This window comes from Orycteropus afer, unplaced genomic scaffold (assembly GCF_000298275.1).
Source record: "Orycteropus afer afer isolate SDZICR_OR568_19922 unplaced genomic scaffold, OryAfe1.0 scaffold00214, whole genome shotgun sequence".
In the NCBI taxonomy this organism is placed as follows: domain Eukaryota; kingdom Metazoa; phylum Chordata; class Mammalia; order Tubulidentata; family Orycteropodidae; genus Orycteropus; species Orycteropus afer.
The window spans coordinates 1,161,825-1,183,142 of record NW_006921801.1 but is presented as its reverse complement, the minus strand read 5'-3'; the positions used below and the strand labels follow the sequence as shown (position 1 = coordinate 1,183,142).

The 21,318-nt window shown below is 37.8% G+C and overlaps 1 protein-coding gene across 1 annotated transcript in view; it reads left to right on the top strand.

Annotated features, from left to right (window-relative positions):
- DDHD1 (DDHD domain containing 1) overlaps positions 1-19,008 on the top strand; it is a 96,690-nt gene extending 77,682 nt beyond the window's left edge. The window contains exons 11-15 of the mRNA XM_042781984.1: positions 1,542-1,691; positions 9,123-9,375; positions 10,385-10,573; positions 13,245-13,328; positions 18,827-19,008. Of these exons, the coding sequence (XP_042637918.1) occupies positions 1,542-1,691; positions 9,123-9,375; positions 10,385-10,573; positions 13,245-13,328; positions 18,827-19,008 (858 nt within the window). The remainder of the gene's footprint in view (positions 1-1,541; positions 1,692-9,122; positions 9,376-10,384; positions 10,574-13,244; positions 13,329-18,826) is intronic.
- Positions 19,009-21,318: the final 2,310 nt, after the last annotated feature.

Sequence of the window (21,318 nt, the reverse complement as noted above, 5' to 3'; positions counted from 1 at the left end):
ATGCCACTTCTTTGATGGTGACATACAGACCTGGATGATGACACATGCACTTCTATATCTTTTGACCTAAGTTTTCAGCTACATATTAGAAGTTACTTATAGATACCTAAAATCCAATGTGAAAAAAACAAGATTGACTTAGAGTTTCCTGTTACAAATGATACAGCTAGACACAAACCTTGTGAGTTGTTTCTGATGCATTCATCATTTCCACCTCCATTCAAGCACGTTGATTCCACCCTGCCCTCTCATATTGTTATTTTTGAATGGAACAACTTACCCTGCCCTGGTTCAGGTTATCTCTGGCCTAAACGCTTTCAGCGGAGTCACTGGGTGGTGCAGACACTTAAGTGCTCAACTACTAGCCCACCCAGAGATGCCTCAGAAAACAGGCCTGGCAGTCTGCTTCCCAAAGATCATAGCCTTGCAAACCCTGTGGGGCAGTTCTACTCAGCACCGTGGTACCGCCATGAGTCAGAATCACCTGCACAGCAACCAACAGCAAACTCTTTCAGTAGTTTCCCACTTTGTCTCTACGTCACCAGTTTCTCGATTTTCCAATTTATCCCCACAGCATTACGAAGCTTAACATCCTAAAACATAGGTCAAATTCTGTTCTCCTTCACTGCTTCGTAGTCAAAGAGTCAGAATTCTGTACATTCTCATTCCAAACTGCGTTTTCAACATACCCAATTTTTCAGCCATATCAGACTTTTTTTTTTTTTTTCTCTAAGGTACATTATTCTCTGCCTCTGCTTTAGTTTTAGCTCATGTGTTTGTATCTGAAATGTCCTCTGCTTGGCCCCAGTGTCTCAGCCCTAACTGGAAATTCTTTTCGTCTTTTTCCAGTGCAAGTGCTGCCTCTTCTGTAAAACCCACAGAGTTGGAATTATTCCTGTCTCTGCTCTCTTATAGCACTCTTCACTCTCTAGTATATGTTTACTTTATTCTGCCACCCCTACTGGAAAGACTCTGCCTTATTGGTCTTTATATTCTTCTCACCTACCTAGCATATTACTTTACACAAAATAGTAGCTCAATAAAGCTTTGATTCTTTATATATAGAAACAGGCACAAACAATGAAATGATCTTATTTTCTTTCTCTTCTCATTCTTTATGGTGTTACTAGATTTAAAGAAAGGAAGTTGCTGCTAGAAAAAATTGATCCAGAGTATTTAATGATGACTGTAGATAGCAGATAGTTTAGATACGCCATCTGGATAAAGGTATTATTTGGCATTATTTAATAAAAATTTTATTATTTGTATTCTACCATATGTTGTTATGTGTCGTCAAGTCGGACCCGACTCATAGCAACCCCTTCTTGGGTTTCCAAGGCAGTATCACTAGGGAAGTAGACTGCCCAGCCTTCCTTCTGAGGAGTGGCTAGTAGGTTTGAACTGCCAGCCTTCTGGTTAGCAGTCAAGTGCCTTAGGCACTATGCTACCAGAGCTCCCAATTTACCATATAGTATACCCAAATTCTTTGAAAAATGAAACTTAACCATATTTTGTAATTTAGGATTACTTTATCATTTTAGGTTGAGAATTTCTTCTGTATGGGATCTCCACTAGCAGTTTTTTTGGCATTGCGTGGCATCCGCCCCGGAAACACTGGAAGTCAAGACCATATTTTGCCAAGAGAGATCTGTAATCGGTTATTAAATATTTTTCATCCAACAGATCCAGTGGTAAGTTGCAAATATGGACATGTTTCTCTTGATATTAAGTTGTTCCTAAAAGAATGTATTAAAAAAAAAAAAAACCTTAAAGGATACCATTAAATTAATGAGAGATTTCATTTATCTGATTTTATTTGCAAAAGTTTATATTCTTAAAACATTTGTGTTTTGATTAATTTAGGGTTCATGAAATAATATTCGTTAAAGATGATCTGTTTGTCTGATAGTTGCAATATAAGAGCATACTATAAAAATATTATCCCTGGATAATTAATACAAAGGACTGGAGTTAAGTCTACTAGACTTTGAAGCTTTAACCAGTTGTAATACCAGTAACGTAGCAACCATAAATTTTTAAAATCCCACTTTAAATACTTTCCTGTAAAGCATGCTATAATATTGAACTGTGTTTGGAAGATCAGAGGAAATGAAACTATTCAATATTATGTATTAAACATGAACAATTGGAACTATTTATTTTGGCATGATAGAATTTTTTAATTTTGAATATTGACATTTCCTGTTATGTTCATGTACCACCCCTCTGTCAATTTCTTATCTGTGGTGGTTTGTGTATTGCTGTGATGCTGGAAACTGTGCCACTGGTATTTGAAATACCAGCAGGGTCTCCCATGGTAGACAGGTTTCAGTCGAGCTTCTAGACTAAGACTAGGAAGGATGTGGCCAGGTCCACATCTCAAAAATTGGCCACTGAAAACATTATGAATAGCAGGGAAACACTGTTTGGTGTGGTGCTAGAAGATGAGCCCCTCGGGTTGGAAGGCACTCAAAATGTGACTGGGGAAGAGCTGTCTCCTCAAAGAAGAGTCGACTTCAATCATGTGAGTGGAGTAGAGCTTTGGGGACCTTCATTTACTGATGTGGCATAACTCAAAATGAGAAGAAACAGCTACAAATAACCATTAATAATCGGACCATAGAATGTAAAGAGTATTAATCTAGGAAAATTGGAAGTTGCCAAAAATGAAATGGGAGTGCATATATCCTAAGCATTAGTGAGCTGAATGGACTGGTATTAACCATTTTGAATTGGACAGCCTTATGGTCTACTACAGCAGGAGTGACAGGGAACAATGACATCACATTCATTGTCAAAAAGAACGATTCAAGATCTGTCCAGAAGTACAGTGCTATCAGTGATAGGGTAATGTCCATACATCTACAAGGAAGACCAGTTAATATGACTTTTACTCAAATTTACACACCAGCTACTAAAGCCAAAGATGAAGAAATTGGTGATTTTTTACCAAGTTCTGGAGTCTGAAATTGACCAAACATGCAATCAAGATGTATTGATTATTACTGGTGATTGGAATGCGAAAGTTGGAAGCAAAGAAGAAAAATCGGTACTTGGAAAATAAGGCCTTGATGATATAAATGACACCAGAGATTGCCTGATAGAATTTTGCACAACCAATGACTTATTCATTGCAAATACCTTTTGTAAACAACATAAATGGTGACTATAAACATGAACCTCTGAAGATGGAATACATAGGAATCAAATTGACTATATCTGTGGGAAGAGAAAATGGAGAAGTTCAGTATCATCATCAAAACAGGGCCAGGCAGACTGTGAAACAGACCAGCAATTGCTCATATGCAATTTTAACTTGAAGCTACAGGAAAGTAAAACAAGTCCATGAGAACCAAAATATGATCTTGAGTATATCCTACCTGAATTTAGAGACCATCTGAATTGATTTGATACAGTTAATAATACCATTGACTGAAGATGAGACAAAGGCAGGGACATCATACTGAAAAAATCAAAAGGTCATTTAAAAGACAGGAAATTAAAAAAAAAAAAAATGGATGTCAGAAAAAACTCTGAAACTTGCTTTTGAACAGAATAGCTAAAGTGAATGGAAGAAACAATGAAGTAGAAGACCTGAACACAGGATTTCAAAGGGCAGCTTGAGAAGGCAAAGCATTACAGTGAATTTTGCAAAGACCTGGAGTTGGAAGATCAAAGAGGAAGAACACACTCAGCATTTCTCAAGCTGAAATGACGGAAGAAAAAGTTCAAGCCTCAAGTTGTGATATTAAAGGATGCTATGGGCAAAATATCAAACAATGCAAGAAGCATGAAAAGAAGTCACTCACTGTACCCCAAAAGAATTGGTCAACATTAAACCATTTCAGGAGAATAGCATATGATCAAGAACCAATGGTGTTGAAGAAGTCCAAGCTATACTGAAGGAATTGGTGAAAAACAAGCTCCAGGAATTGACTGAATATCCGTTGAGATATTTCAGCAAATGGATACAGCTGACTTGTTTATGCCAAGAAATTTGGATGGCAGCTACCTGGCCAACCAACTAGAAGAGAACTATATTTGTTACCATTTGAAACAAATGCGATCCAACATAATGCAGAAATTACTGAACAATATCATTAATACCACACCCAAGTAAAATTTTGCTGAAGATAATTCCAAAACTACTGCAGCAATACATCAACAGGGAACTGCCAGAGATTCAGGGTAGGTTCAGAAGAGGAATGGGATGACAGATACCACTGCTGATGTCAGATGGATCTTGGCTGAAAGCAGAGAATACCAGAAAGATGTTTACCTGAGTTTTATTGACTATGTAGAAGCATTAGATTGTGTGAATCAAATCATGGATATATTGCAAAGGATGGGAATTCCAGAACACTTCATTATACTCACGAGGAACCTGTACATAGACCAAGAGGCAGTCATTCGAACAGAACAAGGGGATACTGCATAGTTTAAAACCAGGAAAGGTGCACGTCAGAGTTGTATCATTTTACCATACTACTCAATCTATATGCTAAGCAAATCGTGAGAAACTGACTATATGAAGAAGAATGGCATCAGAATTGGATTAACCACCTGTGATGTGCAGATGACAGAGCCTTCCTTGCTGAAAGTGAAGAAGACTTGGTGCTCTTGCTGCTGAAGATCAAAGACTGCAGCTTCAGTGGAGATAACCCCTCAACAGAAAACAGAAATCTTCACAACTGGACCAATAAGCAACATCGTGATAAACGGATCGAAGTTGTCAAGGATTTCATTTTACTTGAATCCACAGTCAATGCCCATGGAAGCAGCAGTCAGGAAATCAGAGGGCATATTGCATTGGGGAAATCTGCTGTAAAAGACCTTGTTAAAGTGTTTAAGAGCGAAGATGTCACTTTGAAGACTGGTGCGCCTGACCCAAGCCATAGTATTATTAATAGCTTCATATGCATGTGAGAGCTAGATCATTAATAGAGAAGACCACAGAAGAATTGATCCATTTGAATTGTGGTATTGGTGAACAATATTCAATGTACCATGGACTGCTAGAAGAACAAACAAATCTGTCTTAGAAGAAGTACAGCTGGAATGTTCCTTAGACGCAAGAATGGCCAGACATTGTCTCTCATACTTTGGTCTTGTTGTCAGAGGGGACCAGTCCTTGGAGAAGGATATCATGCTGGGTAAAGTAGGGGGTCAGTGAAAGAGGGGAAGACCCTCAATGAGATGGAATGACACAGTGGCTGTAACTATGGGCTCAAGCACAGCAACGATTGTGAGGATGGCACAGGACTAGGCACTGTCGTGTTCTGTTGTACACAGGTTTCTATGAGTCAGAACAGATTCAGACTCACCTAACACCACCATTGTGTTTGTACAGTTGTTTTTTGTTTTCTTTTAATATAATGTGAACACTCCAAAGATTTTGCATCCAGGCAAATAGTTTAATGCCAAGTAGTACGTCAAAGTTGTATGTCAACTTGGTTGGGTCTGGCTCAGTGTCTGGGCAGCTGGATGTAGTATTCCCCATGATGAGACTGGTAATCAGTTCCATGGTGGGATCTACTGTGAGCAGCTGAGTAGCTGCCTTTCAGTATGTGGTCTGCTTCCTGTATAATAAGAAACAGCTTTGGGAATGGTCTCTAGTTTATGGCATGCTTGAACCCTGCATTTATCCGTGTCGCTGTTCCAGCAGACTGCCATGCTCTGCTGATCCTGGGACTTTCAATGGACTTGAATCAATGGCCTGCTGTGTGGTTTGATAACATCAGAATTGTGCCATTTTATTTGGGCTTGTTAGCCTCAGCAGCCAGTAACTGCCTGAGAGAAGAGATACATCTAGCTTCAGTGGGCCGGGAGCAGGAGGCACAGCTGAAACCCAAGGTTGAGGGGCTTTCACACAGCCCCTAGAGCCTGGTACTTTGAACTCGGAGTTCTAGCCTCCTGAGCTGTAAGAGAAAAAACTCCTGTTTGTTCAAGCCATCCCATTTGTGGTATATATTCTTGTCAGAGTGGCACTCAGTAACCAGAACAGAATATGGTACCCAGAGAGTGGGGTGCTGCTCTGACAGATACCTAAAATGTGGAAACAGGAGTGGAGTACGTCCTTGACCCAAGACCCTGACAGAGAGACCCCAGCATATGGCATGAGAGACGGCAAGAGCAGAGCCAAGGACCGGCATGAGGAACAGCAGGAGCACAGCTGAGAGAACTGGCATGAGACAGTGACAGCCTTATTAGCCCATGGAGGAGAAAGCTGGATGCTATTGGGTAGGTGGCTTCCCAGCAGATTGGGTTGCCTTTGGGCATTAATTGGTAGAAGAGATCGGCATGAAGTGGAGTAGCAGGTTGGCTGGCCCATGGTGTAAGAAAGCTGAGTGCTTTTGGGGCAAGAAGATTTCCTGTGGCGTGGGTTGCCTTCGGCATTAATCCGCATAAGCGGAGAGACCAAGGGAACAGCAAGCAGAGCTGCTGCAGCCTCAAGGGTAGGACCATGGATTTGGGGGATGGAACCACCACAGCCCCCTATGTTTCAAAAAGCCAGACCTTCACTAACTTGGTTCTGGAGTGTGGGGCTGCTCGTTCATGTGAGCTAGTGGGATGGAGTTATAGCCGCTGCCCAAGAGTGAGGAGGCGGGGCTACCATGCCCAAGAGGAGAGGAACAGGGCCCACCAGGCCAAGGAGGTGAGGTTACCACTTGGGAACTAGGAGACAGGAGCCACGCAGTGAAGGAGATCTATACAGAAGCCACCCATTGAAGATCCATACAGGTGCCAAGTTGACAAGGGGTGGAATTGTGGTAGTCAAAGTTGTATGTCAACTTGGTTGGGCCTGGCTGAGTGGCTGGGCAGCTGGATGAGTATTCCCAATAATGAGACTGGTAATCAACTCCATGGTGGAATCTACTGTGAGCAGCTGAGAGCTGCCTTTGGGTATGTGGTCTGCTTCCGGTATTTAAGAAACAGCTTTGGAATGGTCTCTAGCTGATGGCACAGTTGAACCCTGCATGTAGCCAAGTCATTGTTCAGCAGCCTACCATGCTCTGCCAATCCTGGGACTTTCAGTGGACTTGAATCAGTGGCCTATTGTGTGTTTTGGTAACATCAGGACTGTACCATTTCATTTGCCGGCCTTGGGCTTGTTAGCTTCAGCAGCCAGTAGCTGCCTGAGTGAAGAGATGCCTCTAGCTTCAGTGGCCGGGAGCAAGAGGCAGAGCTGAAGCCCAAGGTCAAGGGACTTTCACACAGCCCCTAGAGCCTGGCACTTTGAAGTTGGACTTCTAGCCTCCCGAACTGTAAGAGAATAAACTCCTGTTTGTTCAAGCCCTCCCATTTGTGATATATATTCTTGTCAGAGTAGCACTAGGTAACCCGAACATGGGATTGTCAGACAAGAGAAGTGTTTTCTTGAATCCTTTTTGGAATAGTTTAGATATAACTAAGTACTAAAAGTAATTTAAACAGTGTTCATTCTATGAAAAATAATTTTCTGTAATTGTGTAAAGACTTTAAGGGATCTTTAGCTAGTACCAAGTAAATACAACATTGAACAAGCACTAGAATTTTAGCAAATTTCCCATTTTTAAAGAATAAAAATTGCTGTATTTTACAAATAGCCTCAACTGGGAATGCAATATTAGATTCATAGACTGACTGCATGATCTTAGTCAAGTCATTTCTGAGACTTTTTTATCTATATGATACAGATGGCAATATTTTACCTCATAGAGTTAAGATTAAATAAAATATACATGACAGTAATCCAGCTGTAGTGTAAGCATTTCGTCAGAACACATTTCATTTTCCTCATCCTTACAACTTGAAGAGGGACATGAGTGCACTCTGAACTTGTCGTGAATTCTCTGTCCTTTCCATATCTTAAACTTTGCTATATATATATCAAGAGGGTTCTCAAATCATTTTTTTTTATTATTATAAATTATTCCCATCCATTTTATAGTTGCTTTTTTTTAATATTTTGCATCAGAAGTTTGATAAGCAGTTTTTACAGATGTTAACTGTTCTTCCCAGTATTACTATAAAGTAGAAAGTCTTATCCTCCTTCTATGTTGTTGTTGTTGTTATTTGCCGTCGAGTCGGCCCCGACTCATAGCGACCCCTCCTTGGGTTTCCGAGGCAGTATCAGTATGGAAGTAGGATTGCCCAACCTTCCTTCCGAGGAGTGGCTGGTGGGTTTGAACCGCCAGCCTTCTGGTTAGCAGTCAAGTGCCTTACACATTATGCTACCAGAGCTCCTTCTATAGATCAGGAAAATAAGACTGTGAAACCTTGTAACCTGATAAGCATCATGTAGTTAAATAAGTAATAGAACTAGAATATGAACTAACAAATTCTGACACCAACCAAGTCCCTTGCCTTTTTTCTTCTACATCATCCCTGCTTCACATTAGGCAAATTGTCTTGTCTCAGACTCTAATTTGTGCTACTTGAAAATTCTTCATGGACTGAATAGAGTTTAATTAGAGCTCTTAATATCCCTGGGTGGCACAGACAGTTTGTGCTTGGCTTCTAACCAAATGATTGGCAGTTCAAACCCACTGGCTCCTCCAAGGAAGAAAGATGTGGCATCTTCTTCCAAGGATTATAACCTTGGAATCGTAATAAGGCAGTTCTGCTTTGTCCGATAGGGTCATTCTGAGTCTGAAACTACCTGACAGCAATGGAGTACGTTTGGTTTTTGGGATTATCCTAGAAGGATGCTTGGGTGGCACATTGGTTAAAGCACTCAGCTGTTAACTGAAAGGTCAGAGATGTGAGCCCACTAGCCGCTCATGGGAGAAAAGGTCTGGCCATCTGTTGCCATAAAGATTTCAGCCTAGGAATTCCTATGGGGCGGTGCTACTCTGGGGTTGCTGTATACTGTAAAGGGGTGCGGTAAGTCAGAATTGATGGTATACAACATTATCCCAGACTTCTTTTTTCTTTTAATATCATCATTAAGAATATGTAATTAGGTTAACCACATATTGCTAACAGTAAACAAATAGGAATTTATGTTTGAAATACCCATTTCATCAATTCCTCCTCTCAGGTCTGTTTAGTATGCAATAGAATAAGAACAGTTTACTAATATCCAAGCATTGTGCGTTAATGTTGTGTTTCTTTGATTTTTTTTTTTTTTTTTTATCAAGGCTTATAGGTTAGAACCATTAATACTGAAACACTACAGTAACATTTCACCTGTCCAGATCCACTGGTATAATACTTCAAATCCTCTGCCATATGAGTATATGAAGCCAAGTTTTCTCAACCCAGCAAAAGAACCTACCTCAGTTTCAGAGAATGAAGGTGTTCCAAGCATACCCAGCCCAGTGACTTCACCAGTCTTGTCCCGCCGACACTACGGGGAATCTATAACAAATATAGGGAAAGCGAGCATATTAGGTAATTTCTCTTAATATCCTTTGTCTTTGAATATAGGCACTTTTTGTACAGACATTAAATTCTGGAGACTTTGGAATACTCTGACTTCTAATGGATAACCCGTGTGCCTAGAGTCAGCTGCCCTCTCACTGTAGATATTTGAAGGCTGAAAGCCTTAGCACTCTGATTAGATCAGATCCTGTAGTTTCAGAATATGAGATAGCTGGATGGACAAGAAAAAGCATTGGTCTCAGAGTCAAGTCCTCATTTTAATCTTGGCTACTGCTTATTTTGAGATCTTGGGAAAACCATGTGTTAGTTTAATGTTCTACTTCCTCATCTGTAAGATAGGCAAGTACTTGAGTTCTGAGGCCACACCACCACCCCCAAGTGAGTTCTCTGATGTTCTCAAAAATCTCTGAAACTGTGTGCTTCCTGAGGGCAGCAGGGATGTTTGCTTTCTTCTGAATGAACCTCATTACTAGCACAATGTTTGGTGTATCACTGGATCTCAGTTATGTGCTGCTTAAGTTTGTCCATTGCTTTTGGTTACGAGTTGCTTTAATATAAAATGCCACAAGATGGCACTGTAAATTGGCTTTATAAGGTGGATTTATTTGCTATTTCACTTTGTCATATAGATCAATAATGATGGCTTTTTGTAACATGTCCACTTAACTTCCATGTAATAAATACATGCCTATGTCAGTGGCATGGTTCCTTTGTTAAAGATTTTAGTCTTGCTAAGTATTTTAATAAATAGTGATCACTTGAATAATACAGAAGCTTTATTCCTTTCTTTATAAACTATATCCCTAGAGTTTGTACAACTTTCATTCTGTTTGACACCATTTTCTGTTTAGAAACTTACAATACAAACTGTCTTTTTCTTAAGGTTTATGTTCCCACCCTGGAAAAACATGACTAGAGCTTAGTCCCTCTGCCAGTTGGCTGTAATTATGGGTGGTGCTTTTTAGCTTAGTATGTGGTGTAATTCAACAGAATGACTCTCCTATTTTGTTAAATACAGGGGCTGCTAGCATTGGAAAGGGACTTGGAGGAATGTTGTTCTCGAGATTTGGACGTTCATCTACACAGCCATCTGAGACATCAAAAGACTCAATGGAAGACGAGAAGAAGCCAGTTGCCTCACCTCCTACCACCACAGTGGCAACCCAGACCCTTCCACACAGCAGCTCTGGCTTTCTTGATTCTGCATGTTAGTTTACCCTGTTCTTTCCTTAAGTTTATACTTTATCTTTCTAAAACTTGAGGAGGTCAGATAGAGTTGAGATCTTAATCCTAGCAGTCACCTCCAAAATCTAAAGCATATATTAACCTTTAAAAAAAAAAAAAAAAAGTCTGTTTACATTTTTAAGAATAATTTCTAGGGAAATTCAGTTTGACTCTCTGCCTTAGTGAATTAATAGTTACGAACGTTAATAATCAGGACCTTGTAGCACAGGGGTGTTAATAAAGCAAATCTCTTTTGCATAAGCACCCATCTCATTTTTACAAAGTAGCTTTTTTTAAAAAGTATGGTCTTCTCAGTCTTAAAAATTCTTATAGCTACAGTTGCTTGAAATCTATGCTATATCTAGTCCTTAGGCTTTTAAAAAAATCTTTCTGGCTTCTGCCAAAGCCATTGTACTCCTAATTCCACAGTTTCCTTCATCCAGCCTAACTGTAAGACCTTGAAAGCTTACACTTTTTTTTTTTTAATTCACTGTATGGCTTTCAAACTTATCCCCACTACCTTAAGTCATTACTCAAGTAATGTTTATCATTGAATGGATAGGATTTGAAGTCTTTGTAGTTACATTGAACTTAGCATTAAAATAGACCTTTTTCAAGTAGACTTTCAAAGTTTAAAATCTGGAATAGTTGTGAATCACTAATACACTTTGTGTGTGTGTGTGTGTGTGTGCACGCTCACACACACACGTATATGTATATATGTATATTTACTGTCAAGGATCTAAACTTAACCATTATTACTAAGTGCCCAGTAAGATAAGATTAATAAACAAAGTTCTGTTTTTCCATTGACTTATAATAAGGAAATACAGATTCTGAAGCTAGGCACTAACTTTCTGTAACTATAGCAAGAGGGAAACTTAGCTCATTCTCTAAAAATTTTTAGAACAAATTTCAGATACTTCTGTCTTTGTTTTCTTACTGTGCCAACTACTCTAAGTTTGAAAATGGCCAGCATCCACTACCATCCATTAAACTTGCTTTAAAAGGAAGTAAGTTAGAATAGTTCAGGTATGATAGTCTTAGAGGCTGGATCTTTCCTCCACAGTCATCCTCACTCTAGCATGAATCATTGGTTGGGTTGGAATTCCTGTTTGGGCCAAAAGCATTTTTAACATAATCCTTTATATGTCAGATTCAGTACTAAAATTATTATTTTAAATATTTTGAACACTGTGTAGAAAATTTCTCTTTAGACTTTGATATAATGTTTAAAAAAAAAAATCCCATTTTAGTTCCTATGGGATCACTGACCTAAGCTTTCATTTCTACTTACCATGAAAATATGATTGTGAAAATTTTGTTGTGACATGCAGAAGTCAAAAGAAAACTCTAAACTTCTGGGGAAGATTAGTTTCAAAGAATTTTGTAAGACAATCAGTAAAAGTTGGAATTCCTTTAAATGATGTGGATGTATAACAGTGTTGCTGATAAACGTTGGGGTAAATGAAGTAGTAAGGAGAGCAGACTAGGAGTGGAGCCCCGCAAAAAGGATGGAGAAGACGTTATATAAAATCTACGTGATATGAGGGGGAAAAACAGCTAATTTTGGCTATTTACCGTAGTAATTTCAAAATAATAATACAGAAACCTCCAGTTTCTTCTTTGATTACACTAGTCTATAATGGCACTTGGCTATATTACATCATTATATTTTTATAGTTTAACAAAGTACATTCTCTGTCATTCTTCCATATACATTTTTTCCTGAATTTACCATCAGTAAATTCCTTGTCAGCTGTATATTGAACTAAATATGAGCTAATCCTGTCTTAGTTACATATATCTGACTTTAGATGTAGACGTAACTATTAAAATTAGACTACTACTCCAGTCCAATTCTGCCTTTTAAATCAAATCCCTCAACTTGCCTTACTAATTCTTTGACTTGCTTCAATAGTATGCCCTTCTATGTAATTCTGATTTAAGTAAATATCTTATGTCATAATTGCTGTTTTGGCTGTATCAGGCAGATCACAAGAACTCTCTTTCTTAAATCTTCTTTCTAGAATTTGGTCGTTGTGATTAAGTAACTTTGGTTTCCTTTCTTGTCTTTCTCCCTTGTACTCACACTGATTGCTTCAGTTCTTCACTTTTTCTGAAGCTACAACTTTGATTCTCTCGATACTTGAGGGTAAGATGGACCGAGACTGAATTTTCATGATCAATCAGGGTTTCTTTCTTTGAAGAGTAAGTGTTGTCAGTTGAAACCTACTTTATTGTCATTGAATTGAAGCTTATATGGTGTTCTTCATTTCTTTTGAAAAGTTTAGCAAAGTTGTTTTCTGTGGTTTTAATCATTTTTTGTGCCCTCCTGTGTTTGTAACATATTATGAAAAGAAAAGATCTATTCCTTTTAGTGTTGTTTGGCCTCTACGTTAGAACATAAATGATTATAAATTTTAGGAATGTCTGGATGTTTACAGATTATACATTATATTTCAAAGTTAATGATGCTTACATTTTCCATGAAAGAGCTCTTCATAAAAACCAAAGGTTGGGCATCTTTATGTATACTAGGTTTAATCAGCTTACTTGGGAGTATTGTTCTAACTTTTGGCCACTGCATCATTGAAGGCCATTTTTAACCATCAGCCAGCCCTTTACAGCGTCTTGTGTTTTTTTTTTCACAGATTTCAGACTTCAGGAATCGTTCTTTAATCTCCCACAACTTCTTTTTCCGGAAAATGTAATGCAGAATAAAGATAATAGCCTCGGTATGGTATATGTCAGGAATAGCATTCAGATTACTATGAAAATGACCTACTTAAAAGTTCTGCTCATTGAAAAATTGGATCAATTGTTCTATGTGATCAGCTTGGATGTTAACCATAACAGACTATTTTATATGTATATTCTAATCTTTAATGGTAGTGATCCTGAAACCTGATTATTGATTACCCACTTAATATGCAAACATATGTTATAGTCCCATACTCTCCCACAAGAAACCTTTAGGAGGGGAGAAGAGTATTAGGCCATTTTCTTTCTTCTCTTTTTTCCTGAAGTCTTCAAAAATGTTCACTATTCTTTTCATGTAATACACTTAGAGATAAAAGGGTTGCATAGCAGAAGGACGTTCATCATTCCTAGTTATTTCAGGTAGCATTATCATTACTACTTAGGATTTTAGGTATGCCACAGCTGATACCTGATTCCAACTCAATTATTCAAATACTGATGTACCTCAAAGGTACATTCAGTTTTTTTAGAATTGCATTATTGGATGCAAAATATATTTTCACTCTTAATTTTCAGCAGATTCTAAGTAAATGCTAAGTGTATCACCAAGGATAAATCTTAGCAATTTAAAATTATTTTTACCACTAACTTCTCATTCCTTTTTTCACACTCTTCTCTGTTTCCTTTTTTTTCCCTTAAATACTGAATTTTGGCTTTGACAAAAACCATGATATAGATTTTTCTTTGGATGTTTTAACCATCTTAATTTTCCAATTTCTTTAGTTGATTGTTAGTTTTCATAAATTTTTTTCTATTTTCAAAAAAATTCTCTTACAATACTGGACATGCACATACCAAAACAATAGTTTAGTAAAACAAGCTGGACTGTGTTTTGTTTTTTGGGGTTTTTTTTGTTTTTGGCTCCATAGCAACAGTTTGTATTGCTCTAACTCACTGAATTCCCCTCCAGGAATGACCTTATATCATTGCTCTCTCTGGTCCCTGCCCATGTAATAGCAGTCACTTCCATAAATAAATCATTTGATTTTGTGCTGTTTGCATTCTCAATAGGGAAAAGGAAAATGTATCCACTGATACATTAGTCCTGCAGTCAAGTAGCAAGTGCCCTTACCTTCACCATGGCAAAGCATCCCAACTACCTAAGCAGTTTGACCTCTAATCATAACTCCACCAAAGTGATTCACGTGGTAATATGCACATGAATTCTACTTTTCTCTTCCCCTCTTTTCATTTGTTCCACAATTATTAAATGTTTACCATGAGCAAGATAGAATGCTAGTCCCTAGAAAGGACTACCAAGATGAAACTGACTTTAATATTGCCCATAAAGATATTAAATACTGGTAGTAAAATAAGTATTTTCTAGAGGGTGTATTTTCTATTGTTACATAAATAATTAGAACATATGACAGAATGTGATAAGCTACTGAAGAGCCGTACAGATAAAGGACTCAGTTCTGAGGAGGGAGAAATTGTTTGCCGCTGGAGAAATCCAAAAAGGCTGTGTGGAAGAAGTGGAATTTGGACAGGCAGAAACAAAAAGACATTGCAGGGAGAAGAAACAGCCTGAGCAAAAGCATAGAGGTGGGGCACATGTAGTATGTGGAGACCCCTGAGTTAATTTTCTTGAGAAGAACCAAGGGGAAGTGGAAGGGAGTTGTAGTTAGGTTCTGTCCAGTCGACTCTGACTCATCGTGACCCTGCGTACAATGGAACGAAACACTGCCTGGTCCTGCACCTCAGAAGGGGGTAGTTCTGAATAAGATCGGCAGAGTTTGTGAAAGCAGGTGGTGGAGAGCCCGACAAATCTGGCCATCTCTTGAATTTTTTTTGTACTGAAGGTTTAGCTATAGAGCCCATATTTTCCCTCATAGCGTATCTTTTGTCAAATGTTAGCCATTTTGAATGTCTTCAGGGCAATTGGGTGTTTGAAAATGTTTTTTGGCAGCTCTGACAATTGATTGTAAAACTCATTTTAGAGTTTTTGTTGTTATCTTTTTTAAAGTAAAGCCTGGTTGGAAGAGAATATTCTTAAATATATTTGGAACTATGATAATTCATAAAACAAATATTCCTTGAATATCAAACACTTACCCACATAAAAGGAACTCTGGTAGTGGCAGTTCAAACCCACCAGCCAGTCCGCGGAAGGAAGATGGGGCAATCTACTTCCATAAAAGAGTTACTGCCTCGGAAATCCGATGGGGGTCACTGTGAGTCAGAATCAACTCAGTGGCAGTGAGTTTGGTTTTTTGGTTAGCCACATAAAATGTATAGTTGCTCTGAGGCAGCACAAAAATAACAACGTATAACTTGCCAAGACCTCTGAATATAATCTTTCTGACTATGAGTGACTCTTACTAATTGTTTAGAAGCATATTCAGAGTATCCTCTGCTAGTACTTTTAAGTATTTTTCTTGATGTCTACTTGGAGCCAAAAATCGTACAATTGACGATAATTATTACTTACAAATATTTTTAAAAATTTTTTTTCAAGAGGGAAGTCAAAATACTGCCATTATGTTCTTTGTATTCAAAAACCTGACCAATTAGTACACATTAAAATACAGAGATGCTTGTTTTCTGTTATACGTGTTAATTATTCTTTAATGCCATGTCCATGTTCCTGAGGCTTGTGCCCAGGAGTATTCTCTGAGGAAAGGAATTTACACTCATAGCATATAGATTGTGGACATTCAACTTTGGGAGATGGGAACAATATGCTTCTATGCATCACCGTCCAAAAAAGAAAAAAATAATAATGTTTTAAAACAGCATAAACAAATTCCTGGTCATTATTAAAAGCCAGTCATCATCTTCTCATTTTCATTTATCTTCAACTGTGCACAAACTTCATTCTTTTCTTAATGGATAGAGTAATTCTAGTACTTAGCTACTTAAGAGAGAAGAAAAAGTGATGATTCTATATTCTCTTTTCTCTTTGACCCAACTTAACTGAGAGAGGAAAAAAAAAAAAACTACCAGCCTATATGGTGTCACCCATTCTCTCAAAATAGTAATAATGAGGAAGTAGGTCCAAGGCATCTCCCTGTAGGTTTAGATCTTCTTTTAGCCAAGAGCAGCTCTCACAGCCAATAGAGAACACACAGCCCATGTAGAACCTCACTCCTTTGGGAATTCTGTGATGTTCATGAAAGGGAGGGAGAAGATGGGACATTGGCACACCCAGTACCATCTATCTACCGGCAAAACCAACATAATGCAAGGTCATCCAAACTGGCAGCCAGACTGCCTAGAGCAAACTTTTAAGGAGGATGATAACACTAAAACATGTTTATCGGGTGTGTGCTGGTTACCTAATTCGCATTTTCATGGGGACTACCTGCATATAGAAAGGAATGGGAGAGCCAGTCTAGTTAATATCATTCATTAAAGTCCCTGTAGGTTTAAAGAATGACAGAGGCACAAAATATAATAGGACAATATTTAAATTTTAACATTGTGAGTTATTTGTATATGAGGGTAGGCTTTGTATCACAGTACTAACATATTAAGAATAAATTTCAGGGACATAAAAATCAAAGTGGAGCTAAATACCACTTATTGTAACAGGAAAAAATCGTTTTCTCTTTGGCTTTAAAGCAATAATTCAACCCGAGATTGTTGGACAAGGACATTATGCAGAGGCATTTGAAAGTGAACTCTTAGAAACTATAGCTTGGTGGTCTTTACCACTATGAGTGCATGTTTCTCATCTCCTCTGTTTTTCTTCCTGGTACTTCTTTTTTTCCTTTGTAACTAACTTCATCTTGACTCTTCTTCGTCGTGCTTGAGAGTTCCAGTGTCCTCTTCCTTTTTCATCTTCCTGTCAGTTGTGCCAGAATATACCTGCAGATCGTTAACCCAGATGTACAGCATGCAGCAGATAAAAGACAGGACGTTACCCACAGGGCCACATGATTTAAGCTTTTTGACCTGTTAGGGATTAGTTCATTGTAATTTAAATGAGAAAAAAAATACAGTTAAATTTTGGTAATAGCCTATCTTAATATATTGATATTTATACCTCTTAAGTGTAAACCTTCTCTGAAAATGTATGAATAAATCCATGGATATTCCTTCTCAGAAGGCATAACTGAAAAGAAAAATAACAACTGTATAAGCACTTTTAAATGACCAAATGGCATTTTCACAAAATATCTGTTTAACGAGCATGTAGCTGAACATGCTGTCATTCCCTGGAGTGTATTATCATTGCCTCATGTGTGATTACCAAATTCCCAGTGTGAAGCAAAACCCAACTTTTCCCCAACTCCCTTCTTAATTTTGCCAGCTTTTACTTTTAACATCTTTGGTAGTCTGAACAAAGAGCAGACTTGAAAGTGTCTGAGTGGTAATGGTTTCAGGGTTTTTGTTCAGTTTTGTTTTTAAGGTGGACCTTTCAAAAATTCTATATATAGCCCATTGACAGTTTAAAAGGCTTTCCTGAAGATCAAATGATTGGTTTCTAAGTATTTATCTCTAAGGATTTATTAAATAAAACCATTGAGATTCTCTTATAGCTTTGATTTTGCTAAAGTAATCTTTCCTAATAGAGATTGCAAGGGCTTTCTGAATTTTAGAAAAAATAGTTGAATTCACTGAATTGTTTGAGGACATCAGTGTTATAATCAAAGTCTTTTCTTCCACGATTCACCACTCTTTCTCCCAGTTTAACTTCCCCAGCTGCCCAGTAGATTCTCCTTTAATTAAACAGACATTTAATGAGCACTTGCATGTTCCAAGCACAATGCTTGGCACTGCTAATGGAATAGAGCCTACAGTGAGTTGTGGCTGCCTTTGAGGAATTTAAGAAAACATTCTGTAACTATAAAAGGATGGTTATCTTCTAACATACCCCTACAGAGCCAGTTGCTATACAAAGCCAGTTGTCTTCACGTCACCTCCAGCTCATGGCAGTCCCTGATGTCAGGGTAGAAATCTGTTCTGTGGGGTTTCCAGTGGCTGATTTCTCAGACAGATCTCCAGGCCTTTCTTCTGAGATGCACCTGGGTGGGCTTGCACCTCCAGCCTTGAGGCCATTGACCATTTTCACCCGCAGAAACTCACTGATTAAGGAGCAGTTGGGTGTAATCTGTTGCACTCCCACAGTGTCACTGCCCCAGCCCTTGAGAGGTGTTTTCTCTGTTTTACAGATAAGGCACAACAATTACAAATGACAAAGCCAGGATTTAAGCCTTGTCTTTTGACTCTAAATATACTTAGTGATACCACATGGCAGGCAAATTAATTTATGTGTCTCCTGTATAATCCCAACGAACCATATTGACCTAAGCATACAAAGGAAAAGACTTCACCAAAGAGAATCCTGAGCTATTGAGGCTCTTTTGAATGTTTTTTCCTATAGGGTGTAAGGGTAGAAAGTTAGTTTTTTAAAAAAGACAATTAGGAGAATCACTTCTGCTACCTACATTTTTACTCTCTAGTAGATCTACGTAGATCGTATCTTATTAGAATCTTTATTCATTTGTTTAACTTCTTTTCTTTTTAGTGGAACTGGATCACAGGATTGATTTTGAACTCAGAGAAGGCCTTGTGGAGAGCCGCTATTGGTCAGCTGTCACATCGCACACTGCCTATTGGTCATCCTTGGATGTTGCCCTCTTTCTTTTAACCTTCATGTACAAACATGAGCACGATAATGATGCAAAGCCCCATTTAGAGCCAATCTGAACTCTTCAAGGACATTAATGGTCCCAAATTGATTTTTTTTTTTTTTTTTTCCTGTTAAAATGTGTATGTGAAGACATGGAGATTTCAGGTTTAAGTATGTTTCAGTCTTGTTTAGGGCAAGAAATATTTGAACTTAAAAGCACCTTATTTTATTTAAAGAAAAAAATTTTTTTCAGGCGTAAGGGAGTTATTTATGGTCTTAATCATTTTGATCGTGAATCTAACAGAACCTCTGCGAGCATGAAGCCAGACCTGGAAGTAAGGAAAGTTGGGGTGAACTGCATGGAAAGGGTATAGATCACGATCTCATTTCTTCCAAATAGAAAAATAGCCCAATAGATTGGAGCTCATGTATTAACCAAAATGTTATCAAACTGAAATAGTCAGGGTCCAGTGTAAAGAAGGCCTCCATTTCCACTATTTCATTGAAAGGGCAGTATAACAGATTGAAAATGTTTTTAATTTAACTTTAGAAAAACTAATGCTAAAAAAGAAACAATATTTGAACTACTGTATTTATAATTTATTACCTCTAACGTTTATTTCAGTGTATGAAACATTACCTATTTTTTACTGTTTCCTTTGAACATAATTTAAGAACCACATTTATTTTCTATGGTGTTAAGAGCCTTTTTTCTCAGAACTCCATCTTTGTACTCTTCAGATGAATATATAGACACTGTGGCATACTCTCGGTATTTTTTTTTTCTCCATTAAAAACTTGTGGTTTCACATAAATAACATTAGTTGAGTTATTTTGGAAAAAAAAATTAACTTTTCTATGTCACATGTACCTCAGAGAAAGCTAAAATTTGCTAAACTTGATATAGAATACTCCGTAATAGGTATATTTCATTAACTTTATTTAAAAAGGAGTAAACTTCTTTAGAGTATGGAGTATGATATTATTTCAAACGTATAAATACTTGTGTGCCAAACAACATAAAGGAAGAGATGGAGTGCCACTAACAAATTTCATTTTTAAAATGTTTAGGGAAACATGATCAAGACGTAAGGCACAATAATAGATCAGGGTTCTAAGGCACTGGAGGGGTTTTCTTCAGCTGTAATTGTTTCCACAGTGCTTTTCATCTGAGGAGCTCAAAGTGCTTTAAAAAGTATACATTCAGTAATCTATATAGTAGCTCCGGGAGGTAGGTAAATGAGTGTTATTCTCATGTTACATGTTAATAAACTAAGGCACCAAACATTTAAAGTGCCTTGAATTAGGTTATATAGCAAATCAGAAGAGCGCAGATTGATGTCAAACCATAGTCTTTTGTATGTTGTTCAGTGACTAATAATTTACATGTGACCTCTAAGTAGTTTGCAAATAATAATAATAATAGAAGTTGCAATCCACAGCTTGGTGTAATGGCTATGAAGCCAATATTTTACCACACTATACATTCTTGGGCTATCAGACACAAAAGAAATACTTAGAGGGGATTAGTAGCCATCTCTGCCACAACCAACCCTCACTTCTGAGGGGCTCCCATTAGGTTCCACTTAAGGTGCTGTCTTTGCTTATCTTGCAAGGATTTTCTTAGTTTTCCAATAATCGTCAAACTGGGAGCAAAGTTGATCAGTTGCACATCTCACCTACTCCTTTCTTTATGAGAAAGGAGTCTGTGCTTACTATAGGTTTTACTCTGCACCATCAGTACCTTTGTCTGTTTTGGCCTTTAACTGAATTTGCACAAAATAAAATACTTCTTTTTAGTGTTTAAAAAAGTACTAAGCCTCCACAACCAAGTATGTGACTCACCAAGAAACCCTTGCTATAAAAGGCTTTTAATGAGATCTTAGCAAAGCTGAAGAATCTTGATTTCAAATTTAGAGATTCCTATGAACTCAGGTCATTTTCATAGCCTGTTTATTTTGTGGGTCTAATTTAGTTCTCAGGAAAATTAAACTCATGTCATGTGACTGAATCACTAAAGGTACTTAAGCATATGTTGCTGTGGGTGGTATGACACTCAAATGCCTAAAAGCTTTACGGGACTCATCCTTAACCACTGGAATGTGAGAAGAGAGAAAGTCTGTCGCACCTTTCAATTTGATGATGTCATTGAATAAAGAGAAAAGTAGGTTCTCAGAGCCATAGGAATGTACCTTGTTTCCTTTTTTTTCATTGAGAAAACAAAGTCAAATTTAATCTTTCCGTTTAGTTGAATTCTTGGAAAGGCCATCATCCAAATCTCATTTTCAGAATGAGATCCTCTGGGCTTCCAGGTTTTTGTTTTCAATGTATTATTTCATCAGTAGAGAAGATGGCGTTGATTTTATAGTGCTCCTTGTGTCCATGTC